Below are 19,486 nucleotides of genomic sequence, written 5' to 3' on the forward strand. Positions count from 1 at the left end.
TATTGACACTTCAAACTTGACAGTTTCGGGAGGCAAAATTGACAGTTCCCCTCAGTGGCCAAAATCGATCTGGTTAACGGTATGACAGAATAAACCCCGAAAATCAGACAATTTATATACTAGCTTCGGTAGTAACAAAACTGGGTACTTGTGATCCTCCTGGTATATCTCACAGCACGCCGCCCCACCGAAATTCAAAATTAACAGCCCCGGTTGCCATTTCGGAGCCCCACAATTTGTAAATTCTTGAAATTGACGGTTGGCAAATACGCTCTCTGATTGCTCCCCGATTCGCATATGCAACGAACGAGAAGAAGGACGATTCAACTTCACTACTACAAGTTACGATTTTACTATCCACTATCGCCAATCCCTACCAAGAAATGGACAACGGTCAAACGAAGGACTTTGCAGGTGTAGAGTGTAGTTTTCTCGGTGAAAAAGCCGAGCCGCCTTGCGATTGAGGTTTCATTTCGAGACTCTTGGCTCACGGTTACTCACTCGTGTTTGCCAAGCCTGTCCTGGGGCGGGCAAGGCGAGACTAGACACCCCATAGGATAATAATACTGGACCTTGCAACAGGCTCACGCAACAAATTTTCATTTATTGTCACGCTTTCATGGCGAATATATTTAACGCCACACTGTTTACGTATGTGTCCATGGACAATTTTCCTTCACAGGTACAACAATAATTTTGACTAGTGCCTCTTAAGATCTTCCTGCACTTGCATATTTATATTTATTGTTAGAATGCTAATAGATTCTAGATCTAACTACATGTACATGTTATGTACTTAGCCGCATAATAGAACTCTCGGCCATCCGAGTTCTAATGGCCCGTATTAATTTATTCTGTGGCTGGGCATTCATATGCGGGGTCTATTTATTAAGAGGTGGATGTTAGTTTATCATTACGCGATAGGAAGAATTTGGGTTTGGGACACATACCACAATATTCAGGACAGATGCATGTTGGGCAATTGATTTTGCACGCGTTGGTGCATGGTCCGCATGTAACCTGTCTTGCTTCGATCGTTTCGGTGGTAGTGGCATCACAAGCGTATTTGGGATCTGGTTCTGTTAGTATGAAGCCTCAATAAGACCTGGTGGAGTGTGATTACTGACCGCATTCCTTGGTACAGAAACAGTCCTCTGGCGCAACATCGTCACCACAACCGTAGAAGGTGCAGTCGTTGTAGCATCCGCAGGGATTAGTGGCCGGTGCTGGTGCTGGTGCTGGTGTAGCTTCACGTTCTCCGAGAAGTGACCGGCGGGTGGTACATGTGGAGTACTCAGGATCTGGTTGAATGAAAGATTAGTCTCAGGTGACATCGTGATATGATATTTCCATTTACTTACCACAGATCTGTGGGCAGAAGCATGATCGTGGTGCCTGTGCAGCGCACTGTACAGTGCAGCTGTTTGCGCAGACGTCACAAGGGGTAGGGATAGCGAGCACTGTTGAGACCAAGGCAGAAAGCGCAACAAGAACGAGAGTTTGGAACTTCATGATGTAGATGTGGCGGGGTGGATGATTAGGATTAAGGTGAATAGGGATCCGGAATTACAGTGCTCCTGGTGATCTGTGCTTGAGATGAGGAGTGAAGCCGATGGTATTGAAGAGAGGCAGAAGCCCTTCTATTTATCCACTTTTCGCGTTCTCTATCATGATTTCTTAACTAATCCTTTGTGTCCCATTCAAAGGTCACGTGCAGAACATTCATTGCCATAGACAGTCGAGCAGAAACGTACGCACCTACTAGCCAAGGTTCTAAGATGTGCATTTCCGAATGCTTAGAATGGTTCCACTGGCCAGCAAGTATTTATTCGACAGGGATTTTTAAGGTTGCTATTCAGAACATTTCTCATTGATGGTTGGTTGAACCTACTGGTTAAACCCGATATGAAGCTGACAGCTCATCCCTGGTCAGGGCTTGCTGGTTCTCATTGGTTCAACTGTACTCATACCCCTGCCATGCAATATATATATATTGAATAGATCAGTAACCTGTGGTTGGCTGAAATGACCCACGCCTGATTTTCCTTCGACACCCATGTTCCTGGTTAGTTGGCTTTGAGCTACCTCGGATCCCATGGATGAAGTATCATTATAACGCACAATCTATTGCCGTTCTCACCGGTCGAGTCGCTGCATCTAACTGATAAACAGTGGTAGAACTGGTATTTGTACTCTAACAGACTATGCAATATTCAACGCCCAAGAATCACGGCTGAGTCACTTCGCCTCATGGCGTCACGAATACATCCGTTATGTTTCTTATTGCCGGAAAATATCCTGAACGGTCGTACAACGCTACATACATCCTCACAATCTTCGATCTAGTAAGTCCAGGTTCCGACATGGGACTTCCTAAGCTAAAAAATATAGTACTATTCGGATTCGGCAAGGTCGGAGCGAATCCTCCGAATTCCTAGTAAACCTTATTGTGAAAAATAAATTCAATAATTGGTACAACAGCATCAAATCTGTGTATATCCGATCGAAGGAATTCGAAAGTCACTCACTCAAACACTTGCCCGAAACCGCTTAGGTAATCAATGTCGTGGACAAGTTGCGATATTAATAGATATCAACCTCATTCGCCCCAAGCGGGATATCTTCTCGAAATCGTATTAGGACGATAAAGGCTCGTAAAGCCCTCATCGTATAATTTTGTGGAGCTTCGTTAAGACGCTTTCGATCTTTGGAGTTTTGACACTATCTGTGAAAGACGGGAGCAGATTCCCCCGGCTAGCTTTGAGAATGATAGGATCATGAGAGCGCGATAGTTACTTATCACTTGCATGCATCTAACTCACTTAACTTCGGATGGATAATTCTGGATGATTTCGCAACTCTAATATTGAGCTTCGCCCCCAAATAATTCACATTAATCTAATCATTGGTTGCATGCAAGATGTCTTGGCTCCACACATCACAGCTGGATGACTATTCTTACTCAAAAAGGCTATAAATAATGTCTGTTCGGCTTATAATCTTCTCAAATACGAGAGAGCTGAGTTTTCTTTTCCTGCTGCAGTGTTGCGGTAAAGATGCACAAATCATTACTTGCTCTCAAGTTGCACAGAGCCATCGTGTTGTAAGGTCTGGTTGTTGTCAAGGATATCACGGCAATTGGGAACCCGGTACATCCTTTCCAGAAGCCGTGCCATTCATCATACGAGTCTGTACTCATGTTCTCTTCAGGAGTATTATTTGGGGTCGGAGCTTTGTATTTAATCTATGACGACCTCTACAGCGACCGTTTAAGCCACTTACTAGTGTCCGGAGGTAAAGATCATCCCGCAATAAGGCGTTGAGGGGCGAACCTGGTAACACGACATTACGACCCCTGGAATGCACTTATCCCACATTAGTGTTTTCCATGTTACCGAGTGCATCGCCTGGACATGCATGCAGAAATTCCTACGAGGATACCATGATCGCGATGTTGTTGGATAAATGCTCCTCGCGTCGCGTGGAGTGAGGGATATTATCCTGTAGCTTGGCAAGGGTTCAAGTAAATAATAGAGCCACCGACAGAAGGTGGTGAGAACCTTCTTCGCTAAAAAGCCGAGTTGCCGTAAGAGGTCCATTTTTCCTTAACTCCAAATCCTTCCTTATACGTATTTTGTAGCTGAATATATTGAAGATATGCATTTGCTGTGTTTCGTTCCTCCCACTCGATCAGTTCCGGAGAAACGGGAGTGGAATCATTAATAATGGGGGCCAGAAATCTCCTTACCCCAGTATAGGAAATGGAGGAACTTGAAAGCCAGAATCTTACTGCGCTGTCCAGCGCATGTGGGATTGATGACAAGACGAAAATCGCTAGACCTGTCTTCGAGACTTGCTTAGTCACCTAGGAATATTTTATTCGTTGATCGCCAGTCATAAGGATTCGGAACTCTGATTCCGGTATTGTGGTTGTTGGTTTCGCTTCAGGGATCCCTCTAAAGTAGATACCAGGAAATGGCATGTAATCCTAGTAATTGCTAAACATGAGTGACCAGATATGATTCTATGTGTCAAGGAAACACCTAATGTATCTGGCCGCAAAGTATTAGCTCATCCACCACCAGAATAGAATTCTGAAACAACCTATGATTTTAGTCGATCTTGGTTCAATCACTCGTATTTCAAGTGAAGAGACTATTAATATCATCCAGACAAGACTCCGGGACAAAACCATCCCCGCCATCTGTGGACCAACCAAAGAGATTGATGTTATATATAAAGCGGGCCATAATGTATCTCAAAGGCTATATATGTATCTATAACATACCGCATATTGCTTGAGAACTAGCTCAACCATGAAATCCGTGCGAACAACCTCACTGCATATGAGGTTCGTCGTTGAAATAGAGTTTGTCCTACACTCCCATCTTCCGCCGGAAAGCTAGATTGGTTGTTAATGATAACATTCCCGAGATCTGTTCTTGTATATATGATTTCTGGAATCTGGGTTGACGTTACGTACAGGGCTTTCCTATCATTTCAGCCACCTGGACTTTGTGGGACGACATCGATGCACAGAACAGTGGGATAATTCGGCAAGATTATCCGGTTCCCAATTAGTCGTATCTTGTACTCTCTCGCTTCTTGGGCCAATGGCGTAATTTTGCGAGCCTATTATGTGACGGTTGGAAAGTGTGACAATACAGTGGTCCGACCACTTTGTGTTTCCCAGAACTGGACACGTCCCATTCATCCAACGAGTACCGCAGAAAAATAGATATTTCTGGCCCACATCGAACTGCCTGGTAACTATGACAGTACTTAGGCACTCCTGTGCGTGTGAAGGTCGACGAAGTATTGTCGGGTTACAAAAATAACTACGCACACAACTTCAACAAACAACCATCACAAGTGAGTATATTTTGATAACCGCAATAGATATGAAAAAGATGCTTGTATATCTATGAGTCTAGAGAGTTATAGAACTAGTATTCTTGTCTATGGCTTGAATGAAAGGGATTGAGGATCGTGTCGTATACGTATGAAAAGGATTTCCGGTTGCCATGCGGGCCCGGATGCGTAATTATTTCTGTAACCTGGCAATACTTAATTGAATTGACGAGTATGCCTCAGACTCAAAAGCTCGATCCCTCCACCTATATTAACGTGATATTCCGACCGTCAATATTGATGAGTGCTATATTTATAGTAGTTGAAAGTGAGTTTTACCCCCAGAGCTTGATTTCAAATGGACAAAACCCCAGAAATCGTCAATCTAGGCGTCGACCTTCACCCGGAAATTAGAGGTAAACTCTCTCCATAGAGCCTTTATAGACTTTAGAGTATTGATTCACTCACCCTTTCAATTTTACCCTTTGCATGCTCTCATTCCCCGTTGGACGGACTACCAGAGGTCACTGCACCAAACAACATAACACTTATACAATTATACCTAAAATGATCTCCAAGCATGAGATACCAACACCATGTCCTCTATTCCGAGAAGGCTATTGACTATCCCATCCACTGAATCGATGATGTGCTCCAGTTTTTGACGTAGTAGAGTAGTCGGTACGCTCCGTACGTACGTCGTGATGCTCATTTAAATAATACAAACTCCAGCGTAAGCGTATATATATCTGTGATCATCAGTAGCCTGTCTAAATGCATGGCCGGCCAGAGAACGTCGCAAACTAATGTCAACCAACACCATAGGTCGCTGGAGGTATTGAACACCCTGATTAGTTAGGTAACTTAGGTATATATCGTCAGTATGAAAATGGAATTTGCATACGGGACCGGAGGTATAATGACCAAGGTTGATCTCTCGGAAATCGGTATATCTAAACTATGATGGTGTCAATATCCTAATATAAATGCCTTGAGTACAGAAAAACTTGAAACAATCGCTTTATATACTACCGCAAGATGCTTCTGCAGCAGTTTGCTTTGCTTCCAAAAACGATGCGCCGAAACATCCCACCAAGGAAAGACAGGCATTAAAATCTCCAATAATATACCGGTACGCGGTCGTGCAAGCGACACACATGCACAATGATTTCCAACACATTAAAACTTCTTTTAGCCTCCGACAGAAACAAATTGTCATCGCACACCCAAATAGAGCAACCTGCGAACTATTCTTCCACCATCTAAGTTCCTACACCACAGTTAGCTCATCCTCGGTAATAGTTGTAGTTGTCTCCGTGCACTGTTAACTACCTTTCTCCGTTCCTCGCGAACGATAAAAACAACCACTTATTCTCCAAAAGTTCAATAGATTCTCAAGTCGAGCAAGATATATATTCTCTTTCTTTTCAACGTACACCCTAATTCACAGATGTCACGTGAGCAATACGGATCCTCTTAAATGGAGTTACTTTTGAATACCTTCTTATTGACTATGCTTCGGCTTCAACCCAATCACAGCCATATCCAGTTATCAACAATATCCTCATCCATCAAGATCCATATGACTGAAGTCTTCCGACAACCATAGGTAATAAAGACGACTATAGACATATGATTAAAATGGTTTCCGAAAAGAGTGAGAGAGGATAAACCCAATAGCATACTTTCACTATAGAATAATCACCAAGTCTACTAAACCTCACGAGAGCCCACCGGTAGCTCTCGATAAACCACTGAGTCCCGCCTGCGTTCTTCTTACTGAGCCTTCCCAGTATGACCACTCTATAAGTGTTAGCATGAAGACCGCTCCCCTAAGATAGAAAACCAAAGACGTACTTTGACCATGAACATTTTCGATGCTAGTGAAAAAAAATTACATTGCAATCTTCTACTGGCAGCTGATGGTAATCTGATAACCGCCGCCCTTAGTGAGCTAGAAGATTAGTTAATTAAGATCAAGGAATTTTGGAGGTTTGCATAAAAAGGGAGGGATAAGACAATCATGGCGACGGACCTATTATTACCCAGAGAGTCTCGGGATTAGAACTTCATTGTGCGTTCATGTTTGGCTGCAACGTGGCAATGGGTAGCTGCGCTCACTGCATCGAGCTAGACCAGGTGGTAGTTCCAGCAATTTGGAGAAGCCAGCAGAGTGTTAGATTTTTAAACATAAAAGCACGTTTTTTATTTTAAAAAACACTTAATAAATGTAAGCTTAAATCAACTCCTATGATAAAGCCATAAATTAGTTGTATAAGTTTGGGCTGCTGTGCACGTGGTCATGTGTGATGCTGGGTGACTACATGTACTTTCTTCAAGCCCACACAACCCTCCCATGCCCAGCAGCGCCAGTAATTCACTCAATCGGGCTTTGCATTTCAAGCTCTTAATTTCACGCGATTTGTATTCTTAGATAGTGATCGAATTCCTTTACGCACAGCATATTTTTGTTTCTCCCGCCGCATTTCGTATATACATATACATACTGTAGGAGAGAGTTTAACACTCAAATTAGTTCAATCAATGCAGGCAAGGACTTACATATGATGAACAGCACTGTAATAATTTCCACACTTAGTAACTGAAAGTTGTAGTACGTACATAAGCTATCTCATTATACTTTATCCCCCACATGTGATTGTACTACTCACCTTAACCTTCTCTCTGTCCAATCCTCCTTCTTCACTCAACACACCCTCGACAATACATTTCCTCTCCAGATAACATCGAAAGTTCCCTCACTATCGTCATTCTCGACTACTCACGATACCAGCTGCAGGTACAGATCTAGTTAAAGAAGTTCCTTAATCCTATTTTTACTGACTCTCCTTTAAGAAATTCCATAGTACAAGACTTCACAGCTAAGATGTAGGCACCCCGCTCCTAGGCAGATCCCTCTTAATGGTGGAGACTCCTGACTTTGATTCCTTTCTTGCTGAAACAGATTACCGGCATACAACCATGGGCCCCACTGCCCCCTCGGATGTTTTCATTGGTCTTTACCTCGGGCTCCTCTTCTCGATATACGTGGGGCTCAAGCTTGCCAAGTATATTGATCGCCACTGGTACTCGCTCACCATGGACCTGGAAGCGCAGGCTTTTTGAAGCAATGTTTTCGTCTCACATACCCTGATTGCAGTTATCCTGTCGTCTGTCCCTACAAAAACGAAAATATATTAGCTAGGCACACTATTGCGTGGTTGTATTCAGAGAATCTAAATACCTACACGTTATAGACATGCCGGAATAGATGGAGGAAGGGTCACAGATGTAGGGGAAACAAGTAAAATTTATATATGTTGGTGGCCCGACCTCTCATGTCCAGTTGTGAAAACAGACCAATGAATTATTGTCTATCTAAGATCTTATCGTTATCGTTGTCTAAATCTTATCTATTATCGTTATCTTGCTTGATCAGTACTTATCGCATCAAATCAATTGACTCTTACTATCGTTATCAGCTGATATCTTATCGCTTAGTGCAATCACTTAGAATCAGATAAGGAAATTCTGGGGGTATCACACATTGACATAAAGCAGCTCCCTCGGCACAAGCCGCGTTCAATTGTAAGGCGGGATGTAACTGTACTTATAACTCAAGCTGTTATTGAATTTTTTTCTTCGGGCAGTGAGGTGCTCCAGAACAGAAAAGTGTTTGATACACGTAAAATTCAATTTTATGAAAGATGAGAGCTCATAGTACCCTAATAAATGATTACACTTACGACTTATGTATATACCCTATACGAAGATTGAACTGTAATTGATACCAATAACAGAGGTAAGCAGAAGATCACAGGCAGAAATGAACCCGTTGTTCCGGCACTATGGCCTTCTTTGGACGGAAAAACACACGCGTTTACGTCTCGGGGACATACCCAGCTCTAATACCTAACGAAAAACACGCAAAAGAGACGCGCCGACCCTACAAACTTAAGAAATCTCCCCGGACCTATCAAACTAAATTCTTGTGAAATAGCGTACATCAGGTGGGCTAACGTTCATGTGCACATACTCATTATGACAAGTCTTGATACATTGCTATCCTTGAGAGCTCGAGATTCAATATATCGTATCTTCCCCTTCCCTTCCTTGTCATGTGAACATACTCTAATGAGGAGCGAGATAGTATGGGATTGCTGTACTAGTCGACTAAATCTCTTACTGTCACACGATAGATCGGACTTTTCGTCTCACACACAAACCTCACATCCTTATACGCCGCTGAAAGACTAAGAAATATGGGGTTTATGCAATATATAAACTAAAAGAACATGTGCTGCTTCTAACAGGTCCTAGTAAAACCTTCATCACACGCGGTTGCCTCGTTGATAAGTAAAAACTCACCCAATAAATCGAGCTACTACCACATGAATGAGCCCCCTACGTAGGGCTTGCACGATGTACATAGTAGCTTGTGTGTGCAATGTTTTCGCGTCATATTTCCCTTCTCTTACAACCACCACTACTATCGCTTTCTTCTACCGCTGCTCCTTCTCTCCCTCTTTCTTCTCTTCATTGCTCCCTCGTCCTCCTCCTCCACTCTTCACATTTCCTCTGTGCATCCTCCCTCTTTCTCCAGCTTCATCTCTCTTTCTCCGTCTTCCTCCCTAGACTTTAATTCCTCTTCAAGCACAGATCCGTTGAACCTTTGAGACTTGTATGATACCTACAATATACATCCAATCCATCAAAACAACATCCCCTTGCCATCTACCAATTCCATCAACTCCATATACATCAAATCTTTAAGCTTCTCAAACGAATCTTTTTGTCAAACACAAAGATGGAATTTCTCAAGAGTCTACATGAAAAGAGTAAGAGAATGATTTGGAAGATCTTCTGCTTCCCCATGGCCAGAAAACATAATGAAGCGAGGTATAGTTATCCCCCTCATGTACAAAATCTTCAATTAGCCTCAGCTGATAAATCTTTCGATAAAGAGACCAGCTAGTTGTAGATGTTGATGCACACGACTGCGTTCGTGTGGTCCGTCCTGCTATTGTTGATCAGGACAGCATCGAGCTAGAGGAAATCACTTTAAAGTTCGATCCTGTGACTCCTTGCGGGGGAAACGGAATGCGTGGCGTTATCCATGATATCTTATGTGGTAATCCTGACTGCGAGGCTTTAAATTCAAATATTGCCGGTATTCACCCCCCCCCCCCCCCCCCCAAAAAAAAAAAAAAAAAAAAAAAAAAAAAAACCCGTATCCTTTTACCTAAATTTCGCTTTGACTTTGGCTGATAACGTTAGATCTATACGTAGAGAATCAAGTTTCTCCCGACTCGTTGGTCAGGAATACCACCCACGAAGCAGAATATGTCGAATTTCGTGACACTTATGAGCCCACTCATGATCACAGAAGCTCTTGGATCACTGTCAGTGGAGAGATCTTCTTTGACTGGGCTCCATCACCAACCAGCTCAATCCATGAAATTGAAAGGCGTGATTGTCGTTAGTACATGATGCTGCGGGATCTATGGGTTGATTGATGAGAGACACTCATCGAAGTAGTATGTAGCCCTCCCACATGAATACCTTTTTGAGCTAATATAATATATGTGCGAAGTTGATAGTCTTCAACCTCTACCTCCCGCATCCGTGTATCATTACATCACTGTCGTCCTTGTGATAAACACCATGAGCCTGTGTTTAACTTTAATTTTCACTCACGCGACATGTTACCAAAAGTTTTGTTTTCTTTTTACCTTAAAGGGTTTACGTTACGGTACCTCTACTTTACACCTTAAAAGGTGCCTATATTTTAGCAGGTACTTAAACGCCCATCATTGCCTTAGGGGACTGAAACCTACTGACTCGCTTTCGGCACTTAGTATAAAACCATGTAACTAGTTAGATAGCCCTTAAACATCTTTGTCAATCAATATATCGGCTATGGCTAGATTTTACAGCACTCCCTTTCCATGATAATTCCATGTGTACACATATACCGCAGCATGGGAGGCCAGTTAGTGTTGGGTTTTATTGATCGATATACCCATGCTTAGTTACCGGTAGAAACACGAAAAGACAGAATTGCGAGAGGTTGTTGGGTACGGCCCTGCCCGCACCCGTCCTCCTCGGCCTTAGTCGTCGTCACCGCACCTCGGAATCACAGGCAGCATACGACCGACGCTCGAATCTATCTCAAGTACATTTATTCTCTCATCAGAGATTAAATCGTAATCGGTATGTTAATAATCTATTATTTTCAATAAACGCGACGATCTGACGTATTTAATTACGTGGTTGTTCAACGTCCGGCACTCTCGTCTTGAAGACGCACAGGAGATGTAATCGAAGATACCATGATCCTCGCTGATGTCTATTGAGAATCTGCGCAGCCGAAGTTAAAGTTTGAATTTCAGCACAATATTAATGGCAATTTCACACTATCGGAACCGGCTACTTTCATACGGGCCGATATTCGCTTCTCTCTCGGTGGTATTTGCTTCAACTTTCAAGCATCATACCTTCTTGGTTACATCATCAAGTGCCACCACCTCTCCTGTCTACGTATGCACAAGAGACAAGGCTAAAGAGCCAAGAGCCATTGGCCAAGGATTTCTATGGCAAGGAATAATTACTAAAGTCTGAACTGGGAATACAGTCAGCCCTTACAAAAAGCGCGCCAATCATTGATACACATCTGTTGTACTAGGAACTAATTCGTTCTAGACTTACTTCCTCCCGAAACAAACACGCTCCAACTTATCATTGGTACAACTCCGAGGCAGTCGGACGTTGAAATAAGATTTCCAAGCCAAACCTTCTCCTAGTACCTCCGCATATCTCAGGGTTAGGGATTCTTCCCCCCTGCAATCTACCCTTACCTTATCTTGACAACTTGATCTCACGAGACCTCCACATCACCCTGAAACGATCCCGCCCGCGGTCGCTTCACACAAACCATCACAACATGCCGCGCCTACCGAAGCTCTGGATATTCCTAACCCTCGTCGCGTTCTATGGCCTGCGCCATATCCCCATTTTTGCGGGTCTCAGCCCCGCTGCCTACTTCCTGTCGGCTGGCGGGAGAGAGACTAAGCATTGCTATGCGCGCGTGAGGACAAACTCCGAGGATGAAGAGGGCGTGAACACGTGCTTCTCTGTAAAGGGAGGTATTGTTACTAAGATCTGGAATGATACGCCTGAGACTGGTGCGACACATCACACGGGGTATGCGTACCCGGGTTTGTGGGACGGGCACGGGCATGTGCTGCAGTATGGGGAGATGCTGCATAGTGTCAAGCTATATGGTGTCGAAAGCATTGATGGTAAACTTTGCACCCCCGATTGTTTTTTTGTTTTTTTTGATTGTGAAAATTTTCAATTACTAATGGTTTCTGCTGCAGAGGTTAAAATAAGGATCAAGAAATATCTCAAGGCGCAACTCGATAACGACTATGGAACTCCCGAGAAGTGGATTAGAGGAATTGGATGGGATCAGGCAAATTTTGGAGGCGCAATGCCAACTGCTGTAAATAAACTCAATATATATCCCCTACTAGATATTAAAAGCGTGGTTACTTACCTGATATGATTTGCGCAACTGTAGAAAGACCTTGAAGATGATCCGGAATTGAAGGGGAAATACATCATGCTTGATCGCGTAGACGTTCACTGCACCTGGGTTTCCGGTATTTCTACGTCTTGTCCTACTCATTTCAAAGGATTTTACTAAACGATATCGGTTAATAGAGGCTGTACTTAAACTTCTGCCAAACCCGCTCCCCAATGTCCCTGGCGGCGAAATCACAACTGATCCAGGCCCAGGCGTGTTCTGCGATAACGCAATGGACCTTCCACTTGGTCAATGGCCCAAGCCCACTGTAGAGGACAAGATGGAATATCTTGTTGGTGCCATGAAGTCTTTACACTTTTATGGGATCGTGGGTGCTCACGATGCTGGTGTTGTGCCAGAGGATATTGAGCTGTATGATCAGTACGTATTTCGCTTCTCCATTGCGGGCGAGATTATAACGAGCATTTCTAATGATCTCCTTGTAGATTGGCCGATTTGGGCCTCATGACTCTGAGGATCTATGCAATGATCGAGTGTCCGGTCCGCAACACCTTCTGCGGGAAACAAGTGAGGAAGATCAAACGCCACGATGGAGTATTGAGTGTCCGATCAGTCAAGCTCTTTGCTGGTAAGCATGATAATCCAAATCCCAACCATTGCCTCTATTAACATTCTCCAGACGGTGCACTTGGATCCTGGGGCGCCGCACTTCTCGAGCCCTACAGTGACAAGCCCGAAACCAGCGGCACCATGCTAATTGAAGAACACGACCTCGAGAAAGTCGTTAGAAAGGTATCCCCAACCCCTCCCCACCCGCCTCTTCCATAACCCCACTAACACTCCCCCACCAGTGGTACGCCCACGACTACCAAGTCAACATCCACGCCATCGGCGACCGCGCCTGCCACGCCGCCATCCGCGCCTTCTCCATCGTCCTCGCCTCCTCCTGCCCGCACGCCAACCTCGTCTCCTCACCCGAGATCCTCCTCACCACACAAACCGCCTGCATGGCGCAAACCCAGAAAAACCACCGCCGCCTCCGCATCGAGCACTCCCAGATCATCGCGCCCGCCGACCAAGCGCTCATGCGCGAGCTCGGCATCATAGCGAGCATCCAGCCAACCCACGCAACCAGCGACGCCGCATACGCGCTCGACCGGCTCGGCGCGCAGCGCCTCAATGAGAGTGCGTACCGCATGCGTACGTTTAAGGAGCGCGGTATCCCGATGGTGTTTGGCAGCGATTTTCCGGTGGAGCCGCCGAGTCCGTGGGAGGGGATTTATGCGGCGACGACGAGGCGGTCGCCGGCGGCGTCGGGGACGTGGAGGGATGGGGGGTGGTATGAGGAGGAGACGGTGGACGTTGGGAGCGCCTTTGAGGGGTTTACCCGAGGGCCTGCGTTTGCGAGTTTTATGGAGAAGCATGGCGCGGGGGAGATTAGGGTTGGTGGGTGGGCGGATTGGGTTGTGTTGGAGACGGATGTGGTTGCCGAGGCGGAGGGGGACCCGGAGGTGTTGAGGGGTGAGGGGCTGTCGGGTGTGAGGGTTAAGGAGACGTGGGTTGCGGGACGGAAAGTCTGGAGCGAGGAGAATGAGCACAGGGGGGTGGGCTGGTTTGGGTGGGCCAGGAGGGTCGAGAGGGTGATGGGGGAGGTGGAGAGAGTCTTGGGGCAGCAGGGGCTGTGAGGTGTTTGGGCGGAGTAAGTTAGCATCTGGAAGCAAGATACAAGTACAGAGTCTTTAGATTTTGTTTTCTCTTTTTTCTTTTCTCTTTTCTGACCTCACTTCTTTGCTACTAGCTTCCCTCGTCTTAAATTCTTTTTCTTTCCTTTCCATAAATAAACCTGTAGTTAGAACATAGAAACATGTTCCTTCAATACATACTCATCAGAAATCCATCGGTTTGATTAGCATCAGAAAGCTTTGGTTAGTGCCAGTACTACACGTAATATCCTTCAGATTATATACTCTCTGCATATTTAGATAGATAAAAACGTACGTCGAGTACAAATACGTCAACGATAAGTATAACAGCGAGCAGTCTATAGTATAAAGCAAACCATAATAATTATAGTCGAAACAAGAAATCTGACACCAGCGGAAAAAAACGGAAGAATTGGACTCGTAGCTAAGGCCTGATTCCTTCATAGCATGGAGCCAAGCCCGCTACTAGTTAGATCCTTAACATGGTCCTCGGCCTCGCTATCTGCCAGAAGACACGCGAGACTTTGTCTAGCTTGAGATCCGAGACAAAACAAAACATAGCTAGAATGAGAGAAGACAAAACCAGACAAAATAGGAAAAGTCTAGTCTCGAGAATTTTCAAAACATGCGAGTGATCATCTGTGATTTTGACCGATATCAGCATCAAAACTTGGTTCCCGAGAAGATATTATCGTGGGGGGAAATACCGGCGTGTAATCGTGTAAAGTGATACGGAAGACCAACCAGATGATCTTAACCCTAAGTCTCAAGATCGAGACTTCGCTCAATACATGGCTCAAGTATTCACAATTCCGAGAATTCCTTCTGTAATTCGCAAGGAACAGGAACCACCCTCGAGTCAGATACCGCCCTGTTCCGTATTGTGCTCATCACTAAAGCCTTCGCCAGTATGCCAGATGCATAGCAATCCCACTTGAACTTCGAGAAAGGGTAGAATAGACAAGCCACCCTAGCGGGATCAAGAACAATTTCTCGATATCTACCAGGCTGAGAACCGCGGCTCGAAGCTATAGCTCCTTGTATTTTTCTGTCGGGCAGAGCATCTTGTATCTATCTACGAGGGCCCGAGGCGTTGTAAATATCCGGAACTCCGATATCGATCAGTGCGAGCTAGAAAGACCGTCGGTTTGTGATAGTTGAGGATCTGCCAGTGTTTTGAAAATAAGTTAGCCCGTATTTGATAGAATCATTATAGCCAATGCTGCTATTTGTGCCTAAAATGATTTAATAGAAAATATGGCTGGAAATAATCCTACTAACCGTGGAGGTCGAGTGATGTTCTGTGTCTAAAACCTGACATATACGACCCTGTGGCGCGGGTGACGGTGTTGGCTGCTCTTTGTATTCCTTTTCGATGGACTGATGAAAAGCGGGGATATCTATAGAGATGAGACGATGTGGTTGTGATGATGGTGCGTGTACTAAATATATGGTGATGATCGTATGGTAGTGCAGATGAGAAGTCATCGAAAACTAAACTATAATCCTTCGCTTCCAGCCACCTGTCTCTAGATCTCACCCGCCTTTCGACTACGTTCCGCTACCTTTCTCGCTAAAAAGCGTGTGACAATTTAAGGACACGCATGTGGAATTCCTGTGAGGAGAGGTCGCGGGCGACACGGTGGTCATGACTACATGTAGCTAGACCAGCCTCTCTTTCTATTCTATCCTCTAGCTGTCTCCTAGATATTTTTCTAATCGCCATCAAATATTGCAACGACGTTTATTGATTTGAGCCTTTCAGCCTGAGCAAGAGCCCCATCCCGCGGATCACGTTTCCAAGGATGAAAATCTCTACAGAACGCCCGAGATATTCGAACTCATGCCGTATGCTGCGTGTAAATGCTCTTTGGATGACCGTTTAAGTATCGGTCTCTGTACTCCCGTTAGCAAACGTACGCCATATCTGACATTGATTAGACTGTTGGTATTCCTGCTGCCTCTTCCGGGAGATGCAATCAGAGATATTACCGATGGGTGCCGGGCAGCAGTAGGGGACCTAGGTCGAAGGCATGATATTGCTCTACAGTGTGCTTGTGGTTGGTGGGACCGTTGAGCTCTCTAGCGGGTACAGACTCGTATTTGAATCAGTTCAACGGACTGCGCCAGTACATGTTTTCTCGCATGTGACTCTACTGAGTTCACTTGATGGCAGCCCACAGGAATAGGTAAAATCCCGACTCATCTCTATTACAATAAATTATAGCAATAAGCCATGAACTCACGTACTTTTAAGGGAATTTGACCACCCAAATATACAGAAACCTTCGTATCTAGAAACGTTGTACGAAAGAACTTCCAGTTCCATGAGCTAGCTCGGGTTCAGTCTATATATAAAGCCTTGGAGGGATCGGCCGGGCGCTATATATACGGACTAGGTGTATTATAAGACCATCTGAGATCTAAGGCGATAAAGGAAACGACATTGCGGGTTGTAGTCTATATACTAGACTTTAATGCGACTGACTCTTCTGTTTACCGACTTCTTAAAATACTAACATCACAAGGTAGGCTAGCTAGATCTATAGACACATACCATATATCACCGGCCCCGTTCCATATCAACGCCCTACGTTATGACAGTATTAGATGAGGCCACAAATCCTTGACGTAAGGGCCGGCCGAGAAGATTACGCATGTGAGAGCGTTAGAGTGGCAATTTCTCTCTGCTGCACATGGCGAGATAAATCTCGGATTTTCAATCATTGACCACCAATAACAGCGACGTCACGGCACGGGTCACAGTTAATCGAATTAATTCGGAAAAAACAATTGGCAAATATCTATTAGTATCACGACTTTAACTTATATAAGGGGTGGGTAATATTGATTGATCTAAGGGATTGGTGCATTTACTCTTCCGGCATTACCAGAGGCCGGCGGGCTTGAACGTCACGTAGATAACTACACGAGCCAATAGCCCAGAGTCCCCTTCCTTCATGCCATAATTACGGAAGAATCTTGTCTCTGATAGGCGACGATTCTAGGACTGGATCCATCCAAAACCAAGAGATCTAGTAGGCCGTTGCAAGAGTTGTGACCACGAAAGTACTACCTCCAATAAGGTCAGTATAAACTTGATAACTGTAAACGGTAGTCCTCTTGGTATTACCTTGCCCTCGTCTCACTACACTGAGTGAATTAACAATCAATTCTACCTGCACTCAGAGTCTTGGTATCCGAGTGATACCTCATGACTCTACAGGCTGGTTGAAGTACAGGGGCTGTCTTGTATCGTTACTTGACTTATTTTGTGTGAGGCTTCTTCATTGAGGATTCAAGATCACATTGCTTAATTATCCACCTACCAACTCGCTGGGGGAAAAACAAGTAATATAGGCCCCGGGGGTGACCTGGTACGGCCGCGGGGTGTTATCGAGAAGGCGAGGTATTGGGGTACTGGTAATCGGGCTCGGTAGTATTAGATTGACGCTACATCACATGTAGTTGTTTGTAACAGAAACGAAGATGTACTGAATACCTGTAGGGTCAGCATTTTGATCCACAGTCTGAAACAGTATCCACTATTTAGTCGAATGCTTGTCAATGTATGAGGTTGATTATGATGTATGTGGAGTAGTACTGGAGATTGGATTATCGCAGGATAAGCTCAAGTTATGTAGTTAGACGCCTGAGCCGCTATCCTCTTGGCACTCTTATTAATCAATCAATCATTATCTTCGCAGCCGTTTCTACCGCTCCGAGTGATATTCTATGATTTCGTGTTCAAGGTATTAGAGGATCTACACTGCTGCAGAATCAGTACCATATCTTTCCTTCGAGTAACCCATATATCGTCTCAAGACTTTCTCAAACATTAAATATTGCGATCTTGACCTAAAACGGAGCATAACCTGAGATATTCTAACCCCCGACCCCCACCGCGACCCCGGCTCCTTGTCCGGGTTAAATATAGTATAATGGACGCCGCGTTATAACGCCAGAATGAAGTAAAGTTTAGTCCTCAGGGCTACTTTGAAAGCGCGAGGAACACTGAAAACCATCTAGTAACTTCCAAGCAATCAATTTTGATTCCAAAAGCTCTTCATAGAGTTGTGTGATTTCTATTTTCGTATTTATCTATGACTTGCTTTCCTTATATTGGGATGTCAATTAAAGTTTGTAGTAGTTCTGGTGCCGGTATAGCCGGCCACTTCCAACATAATATGCTTATATACCTTGGAACTACCAGAAGATGGGGGATACTCAAAGATAGCTTTGGATGGCTTAGCTCGTGTATCTGAATTGCTGATCTCCTCGTATTTCAAGCCTCTTGGGCCTCTGGGTTTAAGGCTGGTGGATTGCGGACGATAAGGCTAACATGGAGAATTCAAATACCGACCTGCAGGCACGGCATTGGATCAGACGGTTCAGTGCTCCCGTCCCGACCGAATTTCTGTGCTTTGGAGGGGAATTAGCTGTGATAGCGTATTTTCCCTTGTTCGGAGGTCAGGCCCAGCCCCACAGTTGCATGGATATTACTAGCAAAATACAAATCCTCCGCCCGGGCCATCCATAGGCTGTTTTCTAGTATCCTTGTTCAGGTTAAGAGTCACAGTACTCAGAGATTACAGTACATATTGGACTTTGTGCCTTTAGTAGTCCCATTAGGAGTGCTGCGGATCGCTGCTGTAAATGTTTTCAAGCCTTTCCAAGACTCTATCTGCTCAAGCCAGCTCGAGCTCCAGGCCAGGCTCGTCTCGAACAGGCTCGTGCCCAACACTATACGAGAATCGCCAAGAAGATCCTCCTCTTCACGGCCTTCTACTCTATGTGGAAACATCACATTGGTGATTGATGTGTTGTTCCGACATCATGCCTGTATGTTAGGTTATCCCCTGTTGCCGCTGCTGCGGTCTGACGTCATGTTAGCGAACCAACATACATTCCCCCGACTCAAAGCTTAAAACCACAAATGAAGCTGAACCGCACTGGATACTGCCTTCAGATCTGACCATTCGAATGGGCATTTCGCCTCATCAAAACTACCAAAAGAGTAATTCAGGCTCGGGCCCGCATATGCGAAGAAGGAGCTTTTGAGATCGAGAACTTATGTGTGAAAGAGATATTCGATGGTCTCAAGGCTGATTAAGAAGTATGTAAATCTTTCAGGAATTGGGCTCGGCCTTCAAGAAGCCCTCAATTCTGACATGTGGTGCCTGGCAGAGATTAGGAAGAACACGCTTCGACTCCGGATGCATCTAGTTGTTGTAGTTTGGCATTATCCATTCGGAGGAGATGGGAATTTTCGCTTATCTTGAGGGTCCAAAATGGCCAGAGCCAGATATAGATGTTTTCTGCCCCTGGTTAGCTGATTGGCATTACCCTGTTTTAAATTTTGGTGAGAACCTTATATAACGTA

General features: G+C 44.7%; 5 protein-coding genes across 5 annotated transcripts; 2 read left to right on the plus strand and 3 right to left on the minus strand.

Annotated features, from left to right (window-relative positions):
- Window positions 1–1,082: 1,082 nt before the first annotated feature.
- On the minus strand, window positions 1,083–1,334 carry H6S33_003282 (uncharacterized protein; the record flags this gene model as incomplete). The annotated part of the gene is made up of 1 exon (XM_044834654.1): window positions 1,083–1,334. The coding sequence occupies one exon, from the start codon at window positions 1,332–1,334 to the stop codon at window positions 1,083–1,085; it is 252 nt and encodes an 83-aa protein (XP_044692489.1).
- Window positions 1,335–1,612: 278 nt separating this feature from the next.
- Window positions 1,613–2,558, plus strand: H6S33_003283 (uncharacterized protein; the record flags this gene model as incomplete). Its single annotated transcript, XM_044834655.1, has 8 exons — window positions 1,613–1,628; window positions 1,707–1,750; window positions 1,819–1,876; window positions 1,934–1,960; window positions 2,173–2,183; window positions 2,239–2,345; window positions 2,392–2,472; window positions 2,555–2,558. The coding sequence occupies 8 exons, from the start codon at window positions 1,613–1,615 to the stop codon at window positions 2,556–2,558; spliced, it is 348 nt and encodes a 115-aa protein (XP_044692490.1).
- Window positions 2,559–3,568: 1,010 nt separating this feature from the next.
- Window positions 3,569–4,529, minus strand: H6S33_003284 (uncharacterized protein; the record flags this gene model as incomplete). The annotated part of the gene is made up of 7 exons (XM_044834658.1): window positions 3,569–3,666; window positions 3,749–3,844; window positions 4,044–4,052; window positions 4,105–4,204; window positions 4,289–4,340; window positions 4,381–4,402; window positions 4,484–4,529. 7 exons carry the CDS (start codon window positions 4,527–4,529, stop codon window positions 3,569–3,571), a joined length of 423 nt encoding a protein of 140 aa, XP_044692491.1.
- A 676-nt stretch (window positions 4,530–5,205) lies between these two features.
- On the minus strand, window positions 5,206–5,961 carry H6S33_003285 (uncharacterized protein; the record flags this gene model as incomplete). The annotated part of the gene is made up of 5 exons (XM_044834659.1): window positions 5,206–5,248; window positions 5,320–5,365; window positions 5,575–5,680; window positions 5,756–5,809; window positions 5,884–5,961. The coding sequence occupies 5 exons, from the start codon at window positions 5,959–5,961 to the stop codon at window positions 5,206–5,208; spliced, it is 327 nt and encodes a 108-aa protein (XP_044692492.1).
- A 5,833-nt stretch (window positions 5,962–11,794) lies between these two features.
- H6S33_003286 (uncharacterized protein) lies at window positions 11,795–14,085 on the plus strand (the record flags this gene model as incomplete). Its single annotated transcript, XM_044834660.1, has 7 exons — window positions 11,795–12,152; window positions 12,231–12,355; window positions 12,434–12,515; window positions 12,577–12,820; window positions 12,886–13,028; window positions 13,080–13,192; window positions 13,252–14,085. 7 exons carry the CDS (start codon window positions 11,795–11,797, stop codon window positions 14,083–14,085), a joined length of 1,899 nt encoding a protein of 632 aa, XP_044692493.1.
- Between the last annotated feature and the right edge of the window lie 5,401 nt (window positions 14,086–19,486).

This window comes from Morchella sextelata, assembly GCF_020137385.1.
Source record: "Morchella sextelata strain SCLS chromosome Unknown scls_14, whole genome shotgun sequence".
NCBI lineage: Eukaryota > Fungi > Ascomycota > Pezizomycetes > Pezizales > Morchellaceae > Morchella > Morchella sextelata.